Genomic DNA, 23670 nt, shown 5'->3' with positions numbered 1-23670 from the left:
GACTCAGTTATGGAAAACCACTTAAAAGACCAAAAAAGATGTCTATACACGGTTCTTACACAGTGGTGGGATCTCCATATAGAAAGCCTCCTTCAATATCAAGGCTAACTCAAAAATAGTCATTTCAAAAAGTGGAAATACCAGAGTATAATGCAGTCCTTATCCCAAAATTATGGGTATATCCTGTAGAAGAGTTTATTCCAATGGCAGTATTATATATAGGCCAAATTAAAACGTACTTGACACGGAGAAGAGATGAGGATATGACCCGTCCAGTATGTTGAAATCCTTCAATCTTGTTATAAAGCTAAATCCAGCAGTCATATAGGTGGCCATGCATCATGCCACAAAAGATAGTCATTCAGCCACATCAGGCATATCAGGCATATCGATGCAACAGCAGTTTAGATGGCCATATCCTATAGATTAATACCGATCCTTATGTCACATTTGGCACTTCACTCATCTGATCCACAGAGAGCTTTTATTCTATGCTGCGGATATCAATTCAGCCGCCATGTCACCAAGATGGTCAAATCAACCCTTTTACTCATCTGATGTAGATAGAATCCTTTAGCCATGCTGCGAATACCTCACCGCCTGTATTGTTCGGACGGTGGGTACCCCTGATGAACCCCCGTTTTTCCCACGGGGGGGAAACGCGTTGGGCACTGTAAGGGACGATATCCTGGATTAAGATGTCCTAATGGCTGGACTGGTATTCGCAGCATGGCTAAAGGATTCTATCTACATCAGATGAGTAAAAGGGTTGATTTGACCATCTTGGTGACATGGCGGCTGAATTGATATCCGCAGCATAGAATAAAAGCTCTCTGTGGATCAGATGAGTGAAGTGCCAAATGTGACATAAGGATCGGTATTAATCTATAGGATATGGCCATCTAAACTGCTGTTGCATCGATATGCCTGATATGCCTGATGTGGCTGAATGACTATCTTTTGTGGCATGATGCATGGCCACCTATATGACTGCTGGATTTAGCTTTATAACAAGATTGAAGGATTTCAACATACTGGACGGGTCATATCCTCATCTCTTCTCCGTGTCAAGTACGTTTTAATTTGGCCTATATATAATACTGCCATTGGAATAAACTCTTCTACAGGATATACCCATAATTTTGGGATAAGGACTGCATTATACTCTGGTATTTCCACTTTTTGAAATGACTATTTTTGAGTTAGCCTTGATATTGAAGGAGGCTTTCTATATGGACATCCCACCACTGTGTGAGAACCGTGTATAGACATCTTTTTTGGTCTTTTAAGTGGTTTTCCATAACTGAGTCTTTTGTGCATAAATGGGACAATAATATTCCCTTTTTCTATTGGCCCAAAAGGTTACACCTGGTCTATATACCCTATTGGGGCATTCAAGCTGTTGGTTATTGAACTATTTTTCAGTTTTTTTGTTTTGTTTGTTTTGATTATTTTTTATTATATGGTTTTCATACAATTTTTGTTTATTTTTTATGATATTTTGGTTAAAATTTGCAGATTACAGTAAATAAGGTGATTGGGGTTTTTCTATCTATTTCCTGCATCAAATACCCCAAATATACTGGACATGTGATTTGGGGGTCTCAGTCCGGGCAAAAAACTAATTTTTGCGTTTGTTTTGTTTTGTTTGGTTTTTCTAATTTTTTCTCATTTATTTAGATTGTTTTTTGCTAATTCTTTATGTTAATTTTTTGGTCTGTAGATCATTATAAATGAAGTAACTGGGGCTCTCTACCTGCTTATCGTACTATATACCCCCAAGGATACATGATATACGAACAGTCTATTGAGAATCCGCAGCTTGGGCAAAAGAACATGAATTTTTGTTTTTTTGTTTAGTTTGTTTTTACTAATTTTTTCTTATTTATTTATACTATTTTGATTATTTGTTATGATATTTTTGGTTTTGGGTTCATAATTGTGACACTACCTTATTGGTATAATAGGGCAATTGTAGGGCCTGTAGGGCCAGCCATCGATGAGTGGGGGCGCCAACCGCAGAAAATTAGGGTGCCTACCCCCGCATATAGGTAGTGGATAGGAATAGGGTTTTGACAGGGGTCAGTTAATTCCCTTGTAATTTTTATATTGTATTGTCTTCAATTCAGAACTGTGTATTTTAACTTTGATTATTAAAAGTTATATTTTAGGAATCCTTGTGTTTTGGTTTGGTGTAGTTGTCTAGGATTCCATTGCTATTTGCTTTTTGGTGTTTTCAGTTTACATGTAGCGTTTACCACGCCAAACCGCAGACGACGAAACGACGCATGCGTCGTCAAACACGGAAAAACGCAATCGAACGCAGACACATGCGTCCCTAATGTTAAAGATAGGAATACACAATGCATGCAGATAATTGCGGAAGAAACGCTGCGGACACAACCGCAAATGTGAAACTGGCCTAAAGCGCTAGTGTTTTATGAAGTAAAACAACCTAACAAATGCTTACAAAATGCTGAAAAAAAATGACGAGACATCTCTATGGCATTTTTTTGTAGATTTGATATTGAGTTCAATTGTAAACTATGGAGCAGCTTCATAGTGGAAAACACATGAAGAATGATCTGGTCACTTCTTTTAAACATTTGGATTTTGAAAACCTGAAGCTAAAAACGATCAAAAGGCTGAAAGTAATAACAGTGTCATTTTTCTATAGAAATAAATAGGAATAGACTTTCAATCATTAATTGCACTTTTTTAGGTGTTTTTTGAAGTGGACACACTCTAAAACGCTCCTCAAAAAAACTCAATGGCCTTGATTCATCAAGATCGGCATTGTTCACACCAGTCTTGATGAGAAGGCGTGATGGAGTCAGTTACTTCTAATTCATTAAGAGGCTTATTAATCCAGTCTTGTCTAGTAAGATTTGTGGAGTAGAAAAGGCTGCCGCTTGTCATGAACGTGATGAGTAGGAGTCTCAGTGCTCTTGTCCCATCCAGCACACTTTGTTGGCGCTGGGCAAAAATGGCGTGAGAACGCTAAAATCACAACATTTTAGTGCAGCATCGATATGGGCCAAATTTAAAGACTTTTCAAGCCAGAATACTGGTGTAAAAGCTTTGATGAATCAGACCCTGTGTGCATGTACCCTTTCACTCCCTATGTTATATTGGTCTCTACTCAACTGCGTCCATAATAAAAGATTGCGCAGTCACCCATTACTCACCCAATTGTTACTTCCTGGTTTAAATTTAGCAAAATCACACATTTTCAAAGTAATCTTTGATGTTTCAACTCTCATGGTAAAATAATAATAAACATCCAGGTATTGTTTTATATCAGATTCTGTTTAAATCGCATGTGATGAGATACTATAGCTAGGCTTCATAGTAGACAATATATATATATTTGCTTAGGACATCAACACTTACCTTGGCCATCAGGAACCACCCGATTAGCAAGTCCAAAAGCATATGCTTCTTGGGCATTTACCGGCCTCCCTGTAAGAATGAGATCCAAAGCTCTGGAAAGCCCAATTAACTGTGGCAATCTTACTGTTCCGCCATCTAGTAGTGGGACACCTGCAGAAATACAACAGAATGTAGATTAACAGAGGAGTATAAGGTTACAGAGGTATTCCTATATTCAAGATCCTATACCAATATGATGTGGTAGGTGTAATAACTAACAACTGGTGTCTTTCCATTTTGCTTAACCCCTTTCTGACATTAGACGTATTATCCCGTCGAGGTGGTATGGCCCGTATGACCACCGACGGGATAGTACGTCTAATGCGATCAGCCGCGCTCATGGGGGGAGCACGGCCGGGTGTCAGCTATCACAGCTGACATTCGGTCCCGGACCGCTCCTGGCACATTAACCCCCGGAACACTGCGATAAAAAACATGATCGCAGCGCTCCGGTGGCACTGGGAAGCAGCGCGCAGGGAGGGGGCTCCCTGCATGCTTCCCTGAGACCCTCGGAGCAACGCGAGGCCCTGGATCCAAAATGGCCGCAGGGCTCCTTCTGGGTCCTGCAGGGAGGTGGCTTGCAAGCGCCTGTTCAGAGCAGGCAACGGCAAGCCTGCAGCATAGCCTGTCAGATCGCTGATCTGCCACAGTGCATTGCAAAGTGTCAGATCAGCAATCTGACACTATAACATGATGTCCCACACTGGGACAAAGTGAAAAAAAAATATTTACGTGTAAAAAAAAAAAAAAATCCTAAATAAATAAAAAAAAATGTTCCAATAAATACATTTCTTTATGTAAATAATAAAAAAACCCAATAAAAGTGCAGACATTTAACATCGCCGTGTCCGTAACGACCCGACCTATAGAACTGTCCCACTAGTTAACCCCGTCAGTGAACACTGTAAAAATAAAAAAAAAACACTAGGCAAAAAACAATGCTTGATCATACCGCCGAACAAAAAGTGGAATAACACGCAATCAAATAGACAGATATAAATAAACATTGTACCGCTGAAAACATCATCTTGTCCCGCAAAAAACAAGCCGCCATACAGCGTCATCGGCAAAAAAATTTAAAAGTTATAGCCCTCAGAATAAAGCGATGCAAAAATAACTATTTTTTCTATAAAAGTTTTTATTGTATAAAAGCGCCAAAACATAAAAAAAATATAAATGAGGAATCGCTGTAATCGTACTGACTCGAAGAATAAAACTGCTTTATCAATTTTACCAAACGTGGAATGGTATAAACGTCCCCCAAAAGAAATTCATGATTTGCTGGTTTTTGTTCATTCTGCCTAACAAAAATCGGAATAAAAAGCGATCAAAAAATGTAATGTGCCCGAAAACAATAAAAACGTCAACTTGTCCCGCAAAAAACAAGACCTCACATGACTCTGTGGGCCGAAATATGGAAAAATTATAGCTCTCAGAATGTGGTAACGCAAAAAATATTTTTTGCAAAAAAAAAGCGTCTTTTAGTGTGTGTCAGCTGCCAAACATAAAAACCTACTATAAATAGTAAATCAAACCCCCCATTATCACCGCCATAGTCAGGGAAAAATGATAAAATAAAAAAAAGTATTTATTTCCATTTTCCCATTAGGGTTAGAGTTGGGGCTAAAGTTAGGGTTGGAGCTAAAGTTAGGGTTAGGGTTGGGGCTAAAGTTAGGGTTAGAGCTAAAGTTAGGGTTGGGGCTAGAGTTTGGATTACGTTTACGGTTGGGTTAGGGGTGTGTCAGGTTTAGGGGTATGGTTAGGGATTGGATTAGGGGTGTGTTGGGGTTAGGGGTGTGTTGGTGTTGGGACTAGGGTTAGGGGTGTGTTTGGGTTAGGGGTGTGGTTAGGGTTGGGGTTAGGGGTGTGTTGGGGTTAGGGTTGGGATTAGGCTTAGGGTTGGAGTTAGAATTGGGAGGTTTCCACTGTTTGGGCACACCAGGGGCTCTGCAAACGCAACATGACGTCCGATCTCAATCCATACAATTCTACGTTGAAAAAGTAAAACGGTGCTCCTTCCCTTCTGAGCTCTGCCGTGCACCCAAGCAGTGGTTTACCCCCACATATGGGGTATCAGCGTAATCAGGACAAATTGGACAATAACTTTTGGGGTCCAATTTCTCCTGTTACCCATGGGAAAATACTAAACTGGGGGCTAAAAAAATCATTTTTGTGGAAAAAAAAGATTTTTTATTTTCACGGCTCTGCGTTATAAACTTTAGTGAAACGCTTGGGGGTTCAAAGTGCTCACCACACATCTAGATAAGTTCCTTGGGGGGTCTAGTTTCCAAAATGGGGTCACTTGTGGGGAGTTTCTACTGTTTAGGTACATCAGGGGCTCTGCAAACGCAACGTGAAACCCGCAGATCATTCCGTCAAAGTCTGCATTCCAAAACGCCACTTCTTCCCTTCCGAGCTCTGCCATGCTCCCAAACAGTAGTTTTCTCCCACATATGGGGTGTCAGCGTGCTCCGGACAAATTGAACAACAAATTTTGGGGTCCAATTTCTTCTGTTACCCTTGGGAAAATACAAAACTGGGGCTAAAAAAATCATTTTTGTGGAAAAAAAAGGATTTTTTATTTTCACGGCTCTACATCATAAACTTCTGTGAAAGCACTGGGGCTTCAAAGTGCTCACCACGCATCTAGATAAGTTCCTTAGGGGGTCTACTTTCCAAAATGGTGTTACTTTAGGGGGGTTTCCACTGTTTAGGCACATCAGGGGCTCTCCAAACGCGACATGGCGTCCTCTCTCAATTCCAGCTAATTTTGCATTGAAAAGTCAAATGGCGCTCCTTCCCTTCCGAGCTCTGCCATGCGCCCAAACAGTGGTTTACCCCCACATATGGGGTATCAGCGTACTCAGGACAAATTGTACAACAACTTTTGGGGTCCAATTTCTTCTGTTACCCTTGGTAAAATAAAACAAATTGGATCAGAAGTAAATACAGTAGTACATGCCTGCACAAGGCAATCTTACCTTACGCAGAAGTATACTATGGAGGACAGAGAATGAACTTCAATACAATATTGCAGCCAGCATGCAGCCAGCGGGTAAGGAAAGGGTGAATCAAACACCCGAAAACCCCGCCCATATGACTGAAAATTGTTCCCTCCAAATTCAGGTGAGAGTCCCTTTAATAAACTTCCTGAATGTGGTTTTGAGCACCTTGAGGGGTGCGGTTTTTAGAATGGTGTCACACTTGGGTATTTTCTATCATATAGACCCCTCAAAGTGACTTCAAATGTGATGTGGTCCCTAGAAAAAAAATTGTGTTATAAAAATGATAAATTGCTGGTCAACTTTTAATCCTTGTAACTCCCTAATAAAAAAAAAATGTTGGTTCCAAAATTGTGCTGATGTAAAGCAGACATGTGGAAAATGTTACTTATTAAGTATTTTGTGTGACATATCTCTGTGATTTAAGGGCATGAAAATGCAAAGTAGGAAAATTGCGAAATTTTCAAACGTTTCGCCAAATTTTTTCACAATAAACTCAAGTAAGTACAATATATGTCAGAATCACCAGGATATGTTGAAGCGTTCCAGAGTTATAACCTCATAAAGGGACAGTGGTCAGAATTGTAAAAAATGGCCCGGTCATTAACATGCAATCCATCCTTGGGGGTAAAGGAGTTAAAACATGCCTATATCACACTAATCCTCAAAAAGCCCTCCCTTGACTCATCCTCTGTGTCTGCCTATCGCCCCATATCACTTCTCCTCTATGCCTCAAAAAAAACCTGTAACAAAACATCCATCTTGAACTATCCTCCCACCTCTCCTCCTGCATCATCTTTGACCGCGTACAATCTGGCTTCTGACTGCATCACTCCACTGAAACTGCACTGACTGAAGTCACCAACTACCTACTAAGGCTACGTTCACATTTGCGGCCAGCGCCGCAGCGTCGGGCGCCGCAGCGGCGCCGCATGCGTCATGCGCCCCTATATTTAACATGGGGGCGCATGGACATGCGGCGCACTTGCGTTTTGCGCCGCATGCGTCGCTGCGGCGCCCGCGTCGGGGCGCAGAGGACGCAGCAAGTTGCATTTTTGCTGCGTCCAAATTCAATGAAAAAAACGACGCATGCGGCGCAAAACGCAGCGTTGTGCATGCGTTTTGCTGCGTTTTTGTTTGCGTTGTGCGCTGCGGCGCCGACGCTGCGGCGCACAACGCAAATGTGAACGTAGCCTAACTGCCAAATCCAAGCGACACTAGTCTGTTCCCCTCCTCCTGGACGTGTCTCCTACCTTCAACACAGTGGACTATTCCCTCTTACTACAGATTCACTCATCTCTTGGAATAACAGTCTTGAACCTATCTTGGATTTCTTCATACCTAACAGACCAGACATTGAGCATCTCCCACTCACATAATACCTCCTCATCCTGCCCCCTATCTGTCGGTGTCCCCCAATGTTCAGTTCTAGGACCCGTGATTTTCTTCATCTACACCTTCGGCCTGGGACAGCTCATAGAGTCCGATGGCTTGCAATATCATCTCTATGCTGATGATATAAAGATCTACCTCTCTGGACCCTATATCACCTCCTTACTAGCCAGAGTCCCACAGTGTCTGGCCGCTGTCTCATCCTTCTCTGCTAGATTTCTAAAAGGTAACATGGACAAAACAGAATTGGTCATCTTGCCCCCATCTCATTCAACCCTGCCCAACAAACCTATCCATCAAAGTCAATGGCTGCTCACGCTCCCCAGTCCCGCAAGCTTGCTGCTTCAGGATAATCCTTGACTCTGATCTCTCCTTCAAACTACATGTCCAAGTCCTTTCCACACCTTGTTGACTCCAAATTAAAAATATTTCCTGAATCTGCACATTCCTTAACCAAGAATCTAAATATAATTTTTTTCACATTAATGTACACTCTGCACCCCATCTTGACTGAAAAAATAGAAATGTATTAATGTTTGCAAATTTAATAAAAAATGAAAACTGAAATATCACATGGTCATAAGTATTCAGAACATTTGCTCAGACACTCATTTAAGTCATGACGTCCATTTTCTTGTGCTCCTCCTTGAGATGGTTCTACTCCTTCATTGGAGTCCAGCTGTGTTTAATTAAACTGATAGGACTTGATTTGGAAATGCACAGACCTGTCTATATAAGACCTCACAGCTCACAGTGAACGTTAGACCAAATGAGAATCATGAGGTCAAAGGAACTGGCCAAGGAGCTCAGAGACAGAATTGCGGCAATGCACAGATCTGGCCAAGGTTACAATAGAATTTCTGCAGTACTTAAGGTTCCTAAGAGCACAATGGCCTCCATAATCCTTAAATGGAAGAAGTTTGGGACCACCAGAAGTCTTCCTAGATCTGGCCATCCAGCCAAACTGAGCAAGCGTTGGAGAAGAGCCTCGGTGAGAGAGGTAAAGAATAAACCCAAGGTCACTGTGGCTGAGCTACAGAGATGCAGCAGGGAGAAAGGTCCACAAAGTCAACTGTCACTGCAGCCCTCCACCAGTCAGGCCTTTAAGGCTGAGTGGCCTGATGGAAGCCTCTCCTCAGTGCAAGACATATGAAAGCCTGCATAGAGTTTAAAAAAAAAAAAAACACATGAAGGACTCCCAGACTATGAGAAATAAGATTCTCTGGTCTGATAAGACATGTCATGGTCTGTATGGATGTGCTTGTCTAGGGCATCAGGGGTTAATACTGTTTGCTCTTGATTGATCGCTTGCGTATGATCCAGTCTGTTCAAGTTACTGAGTGTTGCTCTCTGATTCTGTAGCTCCTGTATCTCTCTTGTTCTGACCCCAGCAAGTTGTTGTCCACGTTCCTGTTCTCTTCCTTCGGTAACCACGACGTCCTCTGGTTTGACCCACTCCTCTCTGACACCCCTTTCGGCTTTCTAACCCAGGGCTCTGCTCTCTGGGGCTCCAGGGTTAGGCTACACACCGGCCACTGTTGCATGTCTCACCACCACAGCCGCACCACATCTCACGAATCTCCAGGCTCTGCCAGCTCCCCTCCAGACACGCGCACTGACTCAGGTGGTAAGTACAGTGCGGTGTCACTGACAAGACGAAGATAGACCTTTTTAGTGATCATTCTAAGCGGTATGTGTGGAGAAAACCAGACACTGCTCATCACCTGCCCAATACAATCCCAACAATGAAACATGGTGGTGGCAGCATCATGCTATGGGGGTGTTTTTCAGCTGCAGGGACAGGACGACTCCTTGTCATTAAAGGAAACATGAATGCGGCCACATACAGAGATATCCTGGATGAAAACCTCTTCCAGAGTGCTCTGGACCTCAGACTTGGCTGAAGGTTCACCTTCCAACAAGACAATGACTCTCAGCACACAGCTAAAATAACAAAGGAGTGGCTTCAGAACAACTCTGTGACCATTCTTGACTGGCCCAGACAGAGCCCTGACCTAAACCCAACTGAGCATCTCTGGAGAAACCTGAAAATGGCTGTCCACCAATGTTCACCATCCAACCTGAGGGAACTGGAGAGGATCTGCAAGGAAGAATGGGAGAGGATCCTCAAATCCAGGTGTGAAAACTTGTTGCTTCATTCCCAATAAGACTCATGTCTTTACTAGCTCAAAAGGGTGACCATGTGATATTTCAGTTTTTGTTTTTTAATAAATTTGCAAAAATTACTACATTTCTGTTTTTTTCAGTAAGATGGGGTGCAGAGTGTACATTAATGAGAAAAAAAAATGAACTTTTTTGAATTTACCAAATGGCTAAAATGAAACAAAGAGTAAAAAATTTAAAGGGGTATGAATACTTTCTGTACCCACTGTATATCCTCATCCATCCCTTGTATATTGTGAGTCCTCGTGGGCAGGTTCATCTTTCCTCCTGTACCAGTCAGTGACTTGTATTGTTCATGATTTTTGTACATGTTTTTTTCATTATGTTTTATTTTTATTATGTACTGTTAGTGGCCATGGTCATAGCCTCTAACAACTATGTGAGTGGCCGTAACCATGAATATCTAAGCTACTGAAATTACCTGTTTATCGGGTGACATATCAAATCAGTAGAACTATACTACATTTCTTATTGGAGATATTTGCGAATATTATTATTACACCTATTACATACTGAGTTAGGATCTTGGAGATGGGAATATCCCTTTAACTTCCCACTTGACACTGCGTATTTTCACTGAGCAAAAAACACATTTTACAATTATTTATTATGCCACAACACTTTACAGACATTATCACTCTCCACTGGGGCTCACAGTACCCGGAGAAAACCCATGCAAACACAGGGAGAACTCCTTGCAGATGATGTCCTTTGCAGCATTTGAACCCAGGACTCCAGCGATGCAAAGCCAGATGGGATTTATAGAAATTTCATTCCCATTGTGCGTTTTTGAAATCTGCAACATGTAAATTTTTCGCTAGAGTATGTTGAATTTTTTGTGCGGATTTTCTTCATAGAATTGCGTCACTTACATAAAATTTGCAGAGAAAAAAATTCATATGCGTTTTTAGTGTGCTTTCACTGCAGAAATGAACTAAAATCACATCACCCACCAGACGACTGTATGAACAAATCTTTGTAAGGCCAAATGACAAATACTTGGAAATATCAAGAACAAAGCTGCTTTATTTAACCCCTTAACGACCTTTGACGCATACGCTGCGTCATGAAAGTCGGTGCCTTCACGACCTGTGACGCAGCGTATGCGTCATGGAGGGATCGCGCTCCTGCAGATCGGGTGAAAGGGTTAACTCCAATTTCACCCGATCTCCAGGAACAGGGGGAGTGGTGCTTCAGCCCAGGGGGGGTGGCTTCACCCCCCCGTGGCTACGATCGCTCTGATTGGCTGTTGAAAGTGAAACTGCCAATCAGAGCGATTTGTAATATTTCACCCCAAAAAACGGTGAAATATTACAATCCAGCCATGGCCGATGCTGCAATATCATCGGCCATGGCTGGAAAACCTAATCTGCCCCCACCCCACCCCACTGATCGCCCCCCCAGTGCTCCGGTGCGCGGTCCGCCCCCCTAATTCATTCTGTCCGCTCCTCCGTTCTCCTGTCCGCTCCCCCGTGCTCCGGTGCCCCCTCCCTGTGCTCCGGTCCCCCCCCCTGTGCTCCGGTCCCCCCCCCGTGATCCGATCACCCCCCCTTCATACTTACCGGGCCTCCCGATGTCCGTCCGGCTTCTCCATGGGCGCCGCCATCTTCCAATATGGCGGGCGCATGCGCACTGCGCCCGCAGAGTCTGCCGGCTGGCAGATTCATTTCAGAAGTATTTTGATCACTGCGATATAGCCTATCACAGTGATCAAAATAAAAAAAAGTAAATGACCCCCCTTTATCACCCCCATAGGGACAATAATAAAAATAAATAAAATATATATATTTTTTTTCTGCTAGGGTTAGGGTTAGAACTAGGGTTAGAATTAGGGTTAGAATTAGGGGTAGGGTTAGGGTTAGGGGTAGGGTTAGGGCATGTGCACACAGTGCGGATTTGGCTGCGAATCCGCAGCGGATTGCCGCGGATCCGCAGCGGATCGGCCGCTGCGAATTCGTAGCAGTTTTCCATCAGGTTTACAGTACCATGTACACCTATGGAAAACCAAATCTGCTGTGCCCATGGTGCGGAAAATACCGTGCGGAAACGCTGTGTATTTTCCACAGCATGTCAATTTTGTGCGGATTCCGCAGCGTTTTACACCTGTTCCTCAATAGGAATCCGCAGGTGAAATCCGCACAAAAAAACACTGGAAATCCGCTGTAAATCCGTAGGTAAAACGCAGTGCCTTTTACCTGCGGATTTTTCAAAAATGGTGCGGAAAAATCTCACACGAATCCGCAAAGTGGGCACATAGCCTTAGGGTTAGGGTTGGAATTAGAGTTAGGGTACCGTCTCACAGTGGCACTTTGATCGCTACGACGGTACGATCTGTGACGTTCCAGGGATATCCATACGATATCGCTGTGTCTGACACGCAGCAGCGATCAGGGACCCTGCTGAGAATCGTACGTCATAGCAGATCGTTTGGAACTTTCTTTCGTCGCTGGATCTCCCGCTGTCATCGCTGGATCGTTGTGTGTGACAGCTATCCAGCGATGCGTTCACTTGTAACCAGGGTAAACATCGGGTTACTAAGCGCAGGGCCGCGCTTAGTAACTCGATGTTTACCGTGGTTACCAGCGTAAAAGTAAAAAAAAACAAAAAACGTACATACTCACATTTCGGTGTCCTTCAGGTCCCTTGCCGTCTGCTTCCCGCTCTGACTGTCTGCCGGCCGGAAAGTGAGAGCAGAGCACAGCGGTGACGTCACCGCTGTGCTGTGCTCTCACTGTACGGCGGCGCTCAGTCAGAGCGGGAAGCAGACGGCAAGGGACCTGAAGGACACCAAAATGTGAGTATGTACGTTTTTTTTTTTTTACTTTTACGCTGGTAACCATGGTAAACATCGGGTTACTAAGCGCGGCCCTGCGGTTGTTTAGGGTTGGGATTAGGGTTAGGATTAGGGTTGGATTTAGGGTTACGGGTGTGTTGGGGTTAGGGTTGTGGTTAGGGGTGTGTTGGGGTTAGGGTTGTGATTAGGGTTATGGCTACAGTTGGGATTAGGGTTAGGGGTGTGTTGGGGTTAGTGTTGAAGTTAGAATTGAGGGGTTTCCACTGTTTAGGCACATCAGGGGTCTCCAAACGCAACATGGCGCCACCAATGATTCCAGCCAATCTTGCGTTCAAAAAGTCAAATGGTGTGCCCTCCCTTCCAAGCCCCGACGTGCGCCCAAACAGTGGTTTACCCCCACATATGGGATACCAGCGTACTCAGGACAAACTGGGCAACAACTATTGGGGTCCATTTTCTCCTGTTACCCTTGCAAAAATAAAAAATTACTTGCTAAAACATAATTTTGAGGAAAGAACAATTATTTTTTATTTTCACGGCTCTACGTTATAAACTTATGTGAAACACTTGGGGGTTGAAAGTGCTCACCACACATCTAGATAAGATCCTTTTGGGGTCTAGTTTCCAAAATGGGGTCACTTGTGGGGTGTTTCTACTGTTTAGGCACATCAGGGGCTCTGCAAATGCAACGTGACGCCCGCAGACCATTCCATCAAAGTCTGCATTTCAAATGTCACTACTTCCCTTCCGAGCCCTGACGTGCGCCCAAACAGTGGTTTACCCCCACATATGGGGTACCAGCGTACTCACAACAAACTGGGCAACAAATATTGGGGTCCAATTTCTCCTGTTACCCTTGTGAAAATAAACAATTGCTTGCTAAAACATCTTTTTTGAGGAAAGAAAAAATGATTTTTTATTTTCACGGCTCTGCGTTGTAAACTTCTGTGAAGCACTTGGGGGTTGAACGTGCTCACCACACATCTAGATAAGTTCCTTGGGGGGTCTAGTTTCCAAAATGGGGTCACTTGTGGGGGGTTTCTACTGTTTAGGCACATCAGGGGCTCTGCAAACATAACATGATTCCCGCAGACCATTCCATCAAAGTCTGCATTCCAAATCGTCACTACTTCCCTTCCGAGCCCCGCCATGTGCCCAAACAGTGGTTTACCCCCACATGTGGGGTATCATCGTACTCAGGAGAAACTGGACAACAACTTTTGGGGTCAAATTTTTCCTGTTACCATTGGGAAAATTAAAAAATTCTGGGCTAAAAAAATATTTTTCAGGAAAGAAAACATTTTTTATTTTCACGGCTCTGCGTTATAAACTTCTGTGAAGCACTTGGAGGTTCAAAGTGCTCACCACACATCTAGATAAGTTCCCTTGGGGGTCTAGTTTCCAAAGTGGGGTCAATTGTGGGGAGTTCCTACTGTTTAGGCACATCAGGGGCTCTGCAAACGCAACGTGACGCCCGCAGAGCATTCCATTAAAGTCTGCATTTCAAAACGTCACTACTTCCCTTCCGCTCCCCGACGTGTGCCAAAACAGTGGTTTACCCCCACATATGGGGTATCAGCGTACTCAGGAGAAACTGCACAACAACATTTGTGGTCCAATTTCTCCTGTTACCCTTGGGAAAATAAAAAATTGTGGGTTAAAAAATCATTTTTGAGGAAAGAAAAATAATTTTATATTTTCATGGCTCTGCGTTATAAACTTCTGTGAAGCACTTGAGAGTTCAAAGTGCTCACCACACATCTAGATTAGTTCCTTGGGAGGTCTAGTTTCCAAAATGGGGTCACTTGTGTGGGAGCTCCAATGTTTAGGCACACAGGGGCTCTCCAAACGCGACATGGTGTCCGCTAATGATTGGAGCTAATTTTCCATTCAAAAAGCCAAATGGCGTGCCTTCCCTTCCGAGCCCTGCCGTGCGCCCAAACAGTGGTTTACCCCCACATATGGGGTATCATCGTACTCAGGACAAACTGGACAACAACATTTGGGGTCCAATTTCTCCTATTATCCTTGGGAAAATAAAAAACTCCGGGCTAAAAATCATTTTTGAGGAAAGAAAAATATTTTTTTATTTTCATGGCTCTGCGTTATAAACTTCTGTGAAGCACCTGGGGGTTTTAAGTGCTCACTATGCATCTAGATAAGTTCCTTGGGGGGTCTAGTTTCCAAAATGGGGTCAATTGTGGGGGAGCTTCAATGTTTAGGCACACAGGGTCTCTCCAAACGTGACATGGTGTCCGCTAACGATGGAGATAATTTTTCATTCAAAAAGTCAAATGGCGCGCCTTCCCTTCCGAGCCTTGCACCCAAACAGTGGTTTACCCCCACATATGAGGTATCAGCGTACTCACGAGAAATTGCCCAACAGATTTTAGGATCCATTTTATCCTGTTGCCCATGTGAAAATGAAAAAATTGAGGCTAAAAAAATTTTTTGTGAAAAAAAAGTACTTTTTCATTTTTACGGATCAATTTGTGAAGCACCTGGGGGATTAAAGTGCTCACTATGCATCTAGATAAGTTCCTTGGGGCGTCTAGTTTCCAAAATGGGGTCACTTGTGGGGGAGCTCCAATGTTTAGGCACACGGGGGCTCTCCAAACGCGACATGGTGTCTGCTAAAGATTGGAGCCAATTTTTCATTGAAAAAGTCAAATGGCGCTCCTTCGCTTCCGAGCCCTGCCGTGCCCACAAACAGTGGTTTACCCCCACATATGAGGTATCAACGTACTCAGGACAAATTGGACAACAACTTTTGTGGTCCAGTTTCTCCTTTTACCCTTGGGAAAATAAAAAAATTGTTGCTAAAAGATCATTTTTGTGACTAAAAAGTTAAATGTTCACTTTTTCCTTCCATGTTGCTTCTGCTGTTGTGAAACACCTGAAGGGTTAATAAACTTCTTGAATGTGGTTTTGAGCACCTTGAGGGGTGCAGTTTTTAGAATGGTGTCACTTTTGGGTATTTTCGGCCATATAGAACCCTGAAACTGACTTCAAATGTGAGGTGGTCCCTAAAAAAAATGGTTTTGTAAATTTTGTTGTAAAAATGAGAAATCACTGGTCAAATTTTAACCCTTATAACTTCCTAGCAAAAAAAAAATTTATTTCCAAAATTGTGCTGATGTAAAGTAGACATGTGGGAAATGTTATTTATTAACTATTTTGTGTCACATAACTCTCTGGTTTAACAGAATAAAAATTCAAAATGTGAAAATTGCGAAATTTTCAAAATTTTCGCCAAATTTCCGTTTTTTTCACAAATAAACTCAGAAATTATCGACCTAAATTTACCACTAACATGAAGCCCAATATGTCACGAAAAAACAATCTCAGAACCGCAAGGATCCGTTGAAGCGTTCCTGAGTTATTACCTCATAAAGGGACACTGGTCAGAATTGCAAAAAATGGCAAGGTCATTAAGGCCAAAATAGGCTGGGTCATGAAGGGGTTAAAGCATGACATACCAAAAAGAGACAAAAACCGCAGAGCTAAAAATACAATAAAAATACATGTGAAACAAATTAAATAAAATAAACATCACTGAAAAAGCAAAGGAAAAAAATGCAAAAAGGCTCTGAAATCTGCAACATTAAAAACTCAGTTCAAGAAGTTTTCCAATACTACTTCTTCTCATACCCCTTGCTTAGCCCTGATAAAATAATAAAGCTAAAATGCACATAAAACTAAATTTTTTTTTTAAACAAACAAAATTAACGCTGAACTTCAAGGCCTAGGTGAACCCACACCTCTCTACCTATCTTAGTTCAAGCAACAAAATCAGAGCATCCATGGATGTGGCTATATTATCCTGCGATCTGTGATACTATTAACCTAGTCAATTGCTCCTTTAAAGATGTACATTTTGGGGCACTTCCCATCTACAATTTGTAATGGGCAAAGGGTGCAGTGATTAAAATGTTTAGATTTTTTTTATTGTATTTTGCAGTCCCTTATACTATATACTGCAATACAATAGTATTGCAGTATATAGTAAAAATCAGTCTCCTATGAATGCCAAAAACAGACTGGCTTTCATAGGAGTACCATCACGACAAGCATGGCTGTAAATGCTGCTGACAGAGATTGGAAACAGCATTTAAAAGGTTAACAGCAGTGGGTTAGAGGCATATGAGGACTAAATAATACAGCCATCAGCTACCAGCAAAGTTGCAGGCTCAGTTCTTGATCCTGCATCAAAGAAGACCCAACATATGACGTACAATTACGTCATATGTGGATAAGAAGTTAAAGGGAGCCTATCACCTGATTCATGCTACGCAAACCATAGGCAGCATGAATCTAAAGTATGGCAGCAGGTTTGCAGCCAGATACATTTTTCTCTGAAACATTCCATCTCTTTCTAGCGCTGCTTTAAAGGGAACCTGTCACCTCCCCCAGGCGTTTCAGACTAAAAGAGCCACCTTGTGCAGCAGTAATGCTGCATTCTGACAAGGTGGCTCTTTTAGTTCTGGGTGCTGTAACTACCAAAATAATCAGTTTTATTATTTGTCTGAAATACCTGCTCCTCAGTCAAGTGGGCCGGTGTTTCCCCCCTGCTTCAGACAGCACATCCCAGTGACTTATGATTTATTCACATTGCGGGGCTGGGATTCACAGGCAGGGTGGCCGCGCAGGCGCAGTCAGCTGGGCTGCATATGAGGAAAGACGGCCAGCGCTCACTGCGCCTGCACCAGGCAGGGGAAAAGAGCGCAGGCGCCGGCTACTTTTGAAATCAGCGGTGAGGAGGAGGCGGCGCCCGGCGCCAAGAAGATGTGAGTGACAGCTGTGTGGCGTCTGCAGCAGGGGGAAAACGCCGGCCCACTTGACTGAGGACCAGGTACTTCAGACAAATTATAAAACTGATTATTTCTCAAGTTACAGCACCCAGAACTAAAAGAGCCACCTTGTCAGAATGCAGCATTACTGCTGCACAAGTGGCTCTTTTAGTTTGAAACTGGGGGGGGTGACAGGTTCCCTTTAAGTGATGGGTAGCTCTCGCTATGAGATGGATCTGTCAATCACATACTACATCCCGTGAAGAGCAGCTGTGGGCGGAGTCAGACTTGTCTCATCTGTGGCTATGGTCCTCATATCTTCTATGACATGCCCCACCGTTTTAGACAAAAATGTACCTGGCTGAAAATCTGTGGCCAGGATCAGATTCACGCCGTCCATGGATTGAGCAGCATAAGTCAGGTGACGACTTCCTTTCAATTATAGGGCATTTGTCAGGTCTCATTGTCGCTGAAGAGAATCTCTCTCATTTATACACAAATATACACACACATATATATATATATATATATATATATATATTTCATATATATATATATATATATCTATAATATAACGCTGGGAGCGTCACTCTAGTCTGAAGCCTTTATAGACTGCGCAAGCGCAAGCGCCGGCGCAATCTGGATCCCACAGAGTGACGCTCCCAGGAGATCGCGGTATGCGTAAGCACTGAACGCACACCGCGATCTCCAAAGGAAAATTAGGGACGAGCTAGGAGGGTGAGTATGCTATATTTACCTGTCCCCCGTTCCATCGATACGCGCTGCTCTGTCCTCCACATCCTCTGCCAGTGACGTTCAGTTCAGAGGGCACGATGACGCGCTTAATGCACGCCGCCCTCTGACTGAACAGTCACAGCCAGAGGACCCAGAACCGGTGGAACGGAGGACAGGTGAATATATAGCAAGTGCCAGGGGCCTGAGCTAGCGGCGACTCCGGCACCTGACCCCCACAGCGTGCCGGTGTCCCCGCCTGCTCAGGCCCCCAGCACTTGGCGCCCAGCACAACCACGCACAGCCGCCCGCACTCAGCACAGCTGGCGCACACAGCACAGCCGCCGCACTCAGCACCGCCACGCACAGCCGCCGCACTAAGCACTGCCATGCAAAGCCGCCCGCACTAAGTACAGCTGCCGCACTAAGCACAGCCACGCACAGCCGCCCGCACTCAGCACAGCCACGCACAGCCGCCGCACTCAGCACCGCCACGCACAGCCGCCGCACTAAGCACAGCCATGCAAAGCTGCCCGCACTCAGCACCGCCACGCACAGCCGCCGCACTAAGCACAGCCACGCACAGCCGCCCGCACTCAGCACAGCCACGCACAGCCGCCGCACTCAGCACCGCCACGTACAGCCGCCGCACTCAGCAGTCACGCACAGCCGACCGCACTCAGTGCACAGCCACGCACAGCCGCCCGCACTCAGCGCAGCCACGCACAGCCGACCACACTCAGCACCGCCACGCACAGCCGCTGCACTCAGCAGTCACGCACAGCCAATCGCACTCAGTGCACAGCTGCCCGCACTCAGCACAGCAGCCCGCACTCAGCGCAGCCACCCACAGCAGCCCGCACTCAGCGCAGCCACGCACAGCCGCCCGCACTCAGCACAGCCACGCACAGCCGCCCGCACTCAGCACAGCCACGCACAGCCGCCCGCACTCAGCACAGCCGCCCGCACTCAGCACAGCCACCCGCACTCAGCACAGCCACGCACAGCTGCCCGCACTCAGCACAGCCGCCCGCACTCAGCACAGCCGCCCGCACCCAGCACAGCCGCCCGCACCCAGCACAGCCGCCCGCACCCAGCACAGCCGCCCGCACCCAGCACAGCCGCACTCGGGCAGTAGAGCCTGAGAGAGAAAGATGGGAGCAACATATGGCAGAATGGAAACAGGAACAGGCAGAGTGGGTGCAGCACATTACAACAGAATGGGGGCACAGGATGGGAGCAGCACATGACAGAATGATTGCGCACGATGGGAGCAGCACATGACAGAATGGGGGTGCAAGATGGGAGCAGCACATGACAGAATGGGGGCGCACACATGACAGGATGGGGGTGCAGGATGGGAGCACATGACAGGATGGGGTGCAGGATGGGAGCACATGACAGGATGGGGGCGCAGGATGGGAGCACATGACAGGATAGGGGCGCAGGATGGAGCAGCACATGACAGGTTGGGGGCACACACATGACAGGATGGGGGAGCAGGATGGGAGCACATGACAGGATGGGGACGCAGGATGGAGCAGCACATGATAGGATGGGGGCACAAGATGGAAGCAGCACATACCAGGATGGAGACCATATACCAATATAAATGCTCGCCACCCGGGCATAGAACGGGTTCAATAGCTAGTACACATATATACACATATCTATATATATAATTGTCTAAGGGTTTTTCTGTCTGTCTGTCCTGGAAATCCCGCGTCTCTGATTGGTCGAGGCCGCCAGGCCTCGACCAATCAGCGAAGGGCACAGAATGGCGACGATGATGTCATAAAGGTTGCCTCGACCAATCAGCGACGGGCACAGTATCGACGTAGATGTCATAATGGTTGCCATGGCGACGATGATGTCATAAAGGTTGCCCTGACCAATTAGCGACGGGCACAGTGATACTATTACTACTTACTACAGGGTGTGGTACTATTACTATATACTTACTACAGGGTGTGGTAGTATTACTATATACTTACTACAGGGTGTGGTACTATTACTATATACTTACTACAGGGTGTGATACTATTACTATATACTTACCACAGGGTGTGGTACTATTAATATATACTTACTACAGGGTGTGGTACTATTACTATATACTTACTACAGGGTGTGATACTATTACTACTTACTACAGGGTGTGGTACTATTAATATATACTTACTATAGGGTGTGGTACTGATACTATTACTATATACTTACTACAGGGTGTGGTACTATTACTATATACTTACTACAGGGTGTGATACTATTACTATATACTTACTACAGGGTGTGGTACTATTAATACTTTCTACAGGGTGTGGTACTATTACTATATACTTACTACAGGGTGTGGTACTATTACTATATACTTACTACAGGGTGTGGTACTATTACTATATACTTACTACAGGGTGTGGTGCTATTACTATATACTTACTACAGGGTGTGGTGCTATTTCTATATACTTACTACAGGGTGTGGTACTATTACTATATACTTACTACAGGGTGTGGTACTATTACTATATACTTACTACAGGGTGTGGTACTATTACTATATACTTACTACAGGGTGTGGTACTATTACTATATACTTACTACAGGGTGTGGTACTATTACTATGTACTTACTACAGGGTGTGGTACTATTAATATATACTTACTACAGGGTGTGGTACTGATACTATTGCTATATACTTACTACAGGGTGTGGTACTATTACTATATACTTACTACTGGGTGTGGTACTATTACTATATACTTACTACAGGGTGTGGTACTATTACTATATACTTACTACAGGGTGTGGTACTATTACTATATACTTACTACAGGGTGTGGTACTATTACTATATACTTACTACAGGGAGTGGTACTATTACTATATACTTACTACAGGGAGTGGTACTATTACTATATACTTACTACAGGGTGTGGTACTATTACTATATACTTACTACAGGGTGTGGTACTATTACTATATACTTACTGCAGGGTGTGGTACTATTACTATATACTTACTACAGGGTGTGGTAATGCACTTATGGCCCCATAGATGTCCCATATAATATAGTATATTGCCCAGCCACGTAGTATATTGCCCAGTGACGTAGTATACAGCAGAGCCACATAGTATATTGGCCAGTTACATAGTATATTGCCCAGTGACGTAGTACAGGGGTGTCAAACTGCATTCCTCAAGGGCTGCAAACAGGTCATGTTTTCAGGATTTCCTTGTATTGCACAGGTGATCATTTAATCACCTGCACAGAATGATTCCAGCACCTTGTGCAATGAGGAGGAAATCTTGAAAACACGCATGGTTTGAGGCCCTCGATGAATGCAGTTTGACACCCCTGACGTAGTATATTGCTACTACTTTCTACAGGGTGTGGTACTATTACTATATACTTACTACAGGGTGTGGTACTATTACTATATACTTACTACAGGGTGTGGTACTATTACTATATACTTACTACAGGGTGTGGTACTATTACTATATACTTACCACAGGGTGTGGTTCTATTACTACTTTCTACAGGGTGTGGTACTATTACTATATACTTACTACAGGGTGTGGTACTATTACTATATACTTACCACAGGGTGTGGTACTATTACTACTTTCTACAGCGTGTGGTACTATTACTATATACTTACTACAGGGTGTGGTACTATTACTATATACTTACTACAGGGTGTGGTACTATTACTATAGACTTACTACAGGGTGTGGTACTATTACTATATACTTAAAACAAAACAGGCATAGTTAGGAGAGGCGGCTGGGTACGGGTAATGGTGCGGGGAGTAAGGAAAAGGACGACGGCCGTTTCGCGCCGATGCGCTTCCACGGGTCCAGGTGCACAATTAAAAACGTCATATCCTTTATAGGGAGCTAGACGACTTAATATGAACAGATGTAAAATTAAAAAACCAAACTGGTTATGTGCCAAAAAACAATATCAACAAGCACAATTAGATAACAACATTATAAGTCACATATTGCAAGAAAAATTGCGTAATGATTTTATAAGAATATAGTCATATATAGCAGTGCCCACCCACATCATACTAAAAACAGCTTACCCTATAGCCAAATGGTGCGATATAGAAAAATCAATAATAATGAGGCAATTTTCAAACAACAAATTGCGGAGCTAAAAAACGATTTTATAAATAGAAATTATCCACCTAACATTTTATTAGTGGCAGAGCATAGAGTGGAGCATGAAATGAACATGAGCAACATGAGCAAAAAAGTTTACTTTTACCTTCACGCATAGTCCAATTGACAAAGAAGTTTACGCAGCCATTAATAAAAACTGGCATATATTACACAGTGATAGAGAACTGGCAGCACTGACAATAAATCGGCCAAGATTCGGGTATAAACGCACGAGGAATCTTGGCGATTTATTGGTCAAGAATCGACTCCCTCCGACGGTAAATAATTGGCTCACGCGGGCTCAGCCCACGGGTAACCACAAATGTGGAAATTGTAAATTTTGCCATTTGAGACTCTTAGACAATCCCATCCGCATAGGTTCAGTTTGCCATACTGTTCGACACTTGATTACATGCAAAACCCAATACGTTGTCTATTTAATCCTCTGCCCATGTCTATTTTATTACATCGGCAAAACCATACGTCCGATGGTTACCAGATTTAAGGAGCACTATAATTCAGTGCTATCTGGGAAAGGATGCCCCCGTTTCATTAAACATATGCGTGACCACCATAACGCAAACCCAAATGTATTACGGTTTGCCGGTTTGGAGGTTGTAAAATGCCCGGTTCAAGGTGGTGACCGCAACAAAATTCTATTACAACGGGAGGCAAGATGGATAATGGAGACCAATGCGCAGGGGCCCATTGGTCTCAATGACAAATTAGACATGACTATATTCTTATAAAATCATTACGCAATTTTTCTTGCAATATGTGACTTATAATGTTGTTATCTAATTGTGCTTGTTGATATTATTTTTTGGCACATAACCAGTTTGGTTTTTTAATTTCACATCTGTTCATATTAAGTCGTCTAGCTCCCTATAAAGGATATGACGTTTTTAATTGTGCACCTGGACCCGTGGAAGCGCATCGGCGCGAAACGGCCGTCGTCCTTTTCCTTACTCCCCGCACCATTACCCGTACCCAGCCGCCTCTCCTAACTATGCCTGTTTTGTTTTAATGATGAATAAAGGATATTGATCTGTAGTCAACTGGGGTGAGTGCCACATTTTCTTTTCTATTTTTGGACATTATTTATTCTTTTTTGCTGAGCACCCCCCACATACTGCTGTTTTTACACGTGCTGCACGAGTCCTAATAGGATC

General features: G+C 43.9%; 1 protein-coding gene across 6 annotated transcripts in view; it reads right to left on the bottom strand.

Moving 5' to 3' along the window:
- LOC143782421 (enoyl-CoA hydratase EchA19-like) overlaps nucleotides 1-23670 on the bottom strand; it is a 187109-nt gene that overhangs the window by 17001 nt on the left and 146438 nt on the right. For all 6 annotated transcript variants that reach the window (XM_077269830.1, XM_077269831.1, XM_077269835.1 and 3 more), the window contains one exon: nucleotides 3394-3543. In XM_077269830.1, coding sequence (XP_077125945.1) covers nucleotides 3394-3543 — 150 coding nt within the window. The remainder of the gene's footprint in view (nucleotides 1-3393; nucleotides 3544-23670) is intronic.

This window comes from Ranitomeya variabilis, chromosome 6, assembly GCF_051348905.1.
Source record: "Ranitomeya variabilis isolate aRanVar5 chromosome 6, aRanVar5.hap1, whole genome shotgun sequence".
NCBI lineage: Eukaryota > Metazoa > Chordata > Amphibia > Anura > Dendrobatidae > Ranitomeya > Ranitomeya variabilis.
Note: the sequence above shows the minus strand (reverse complement) of the source record. Positions and strands in the feature narration are given on the sequence as shown.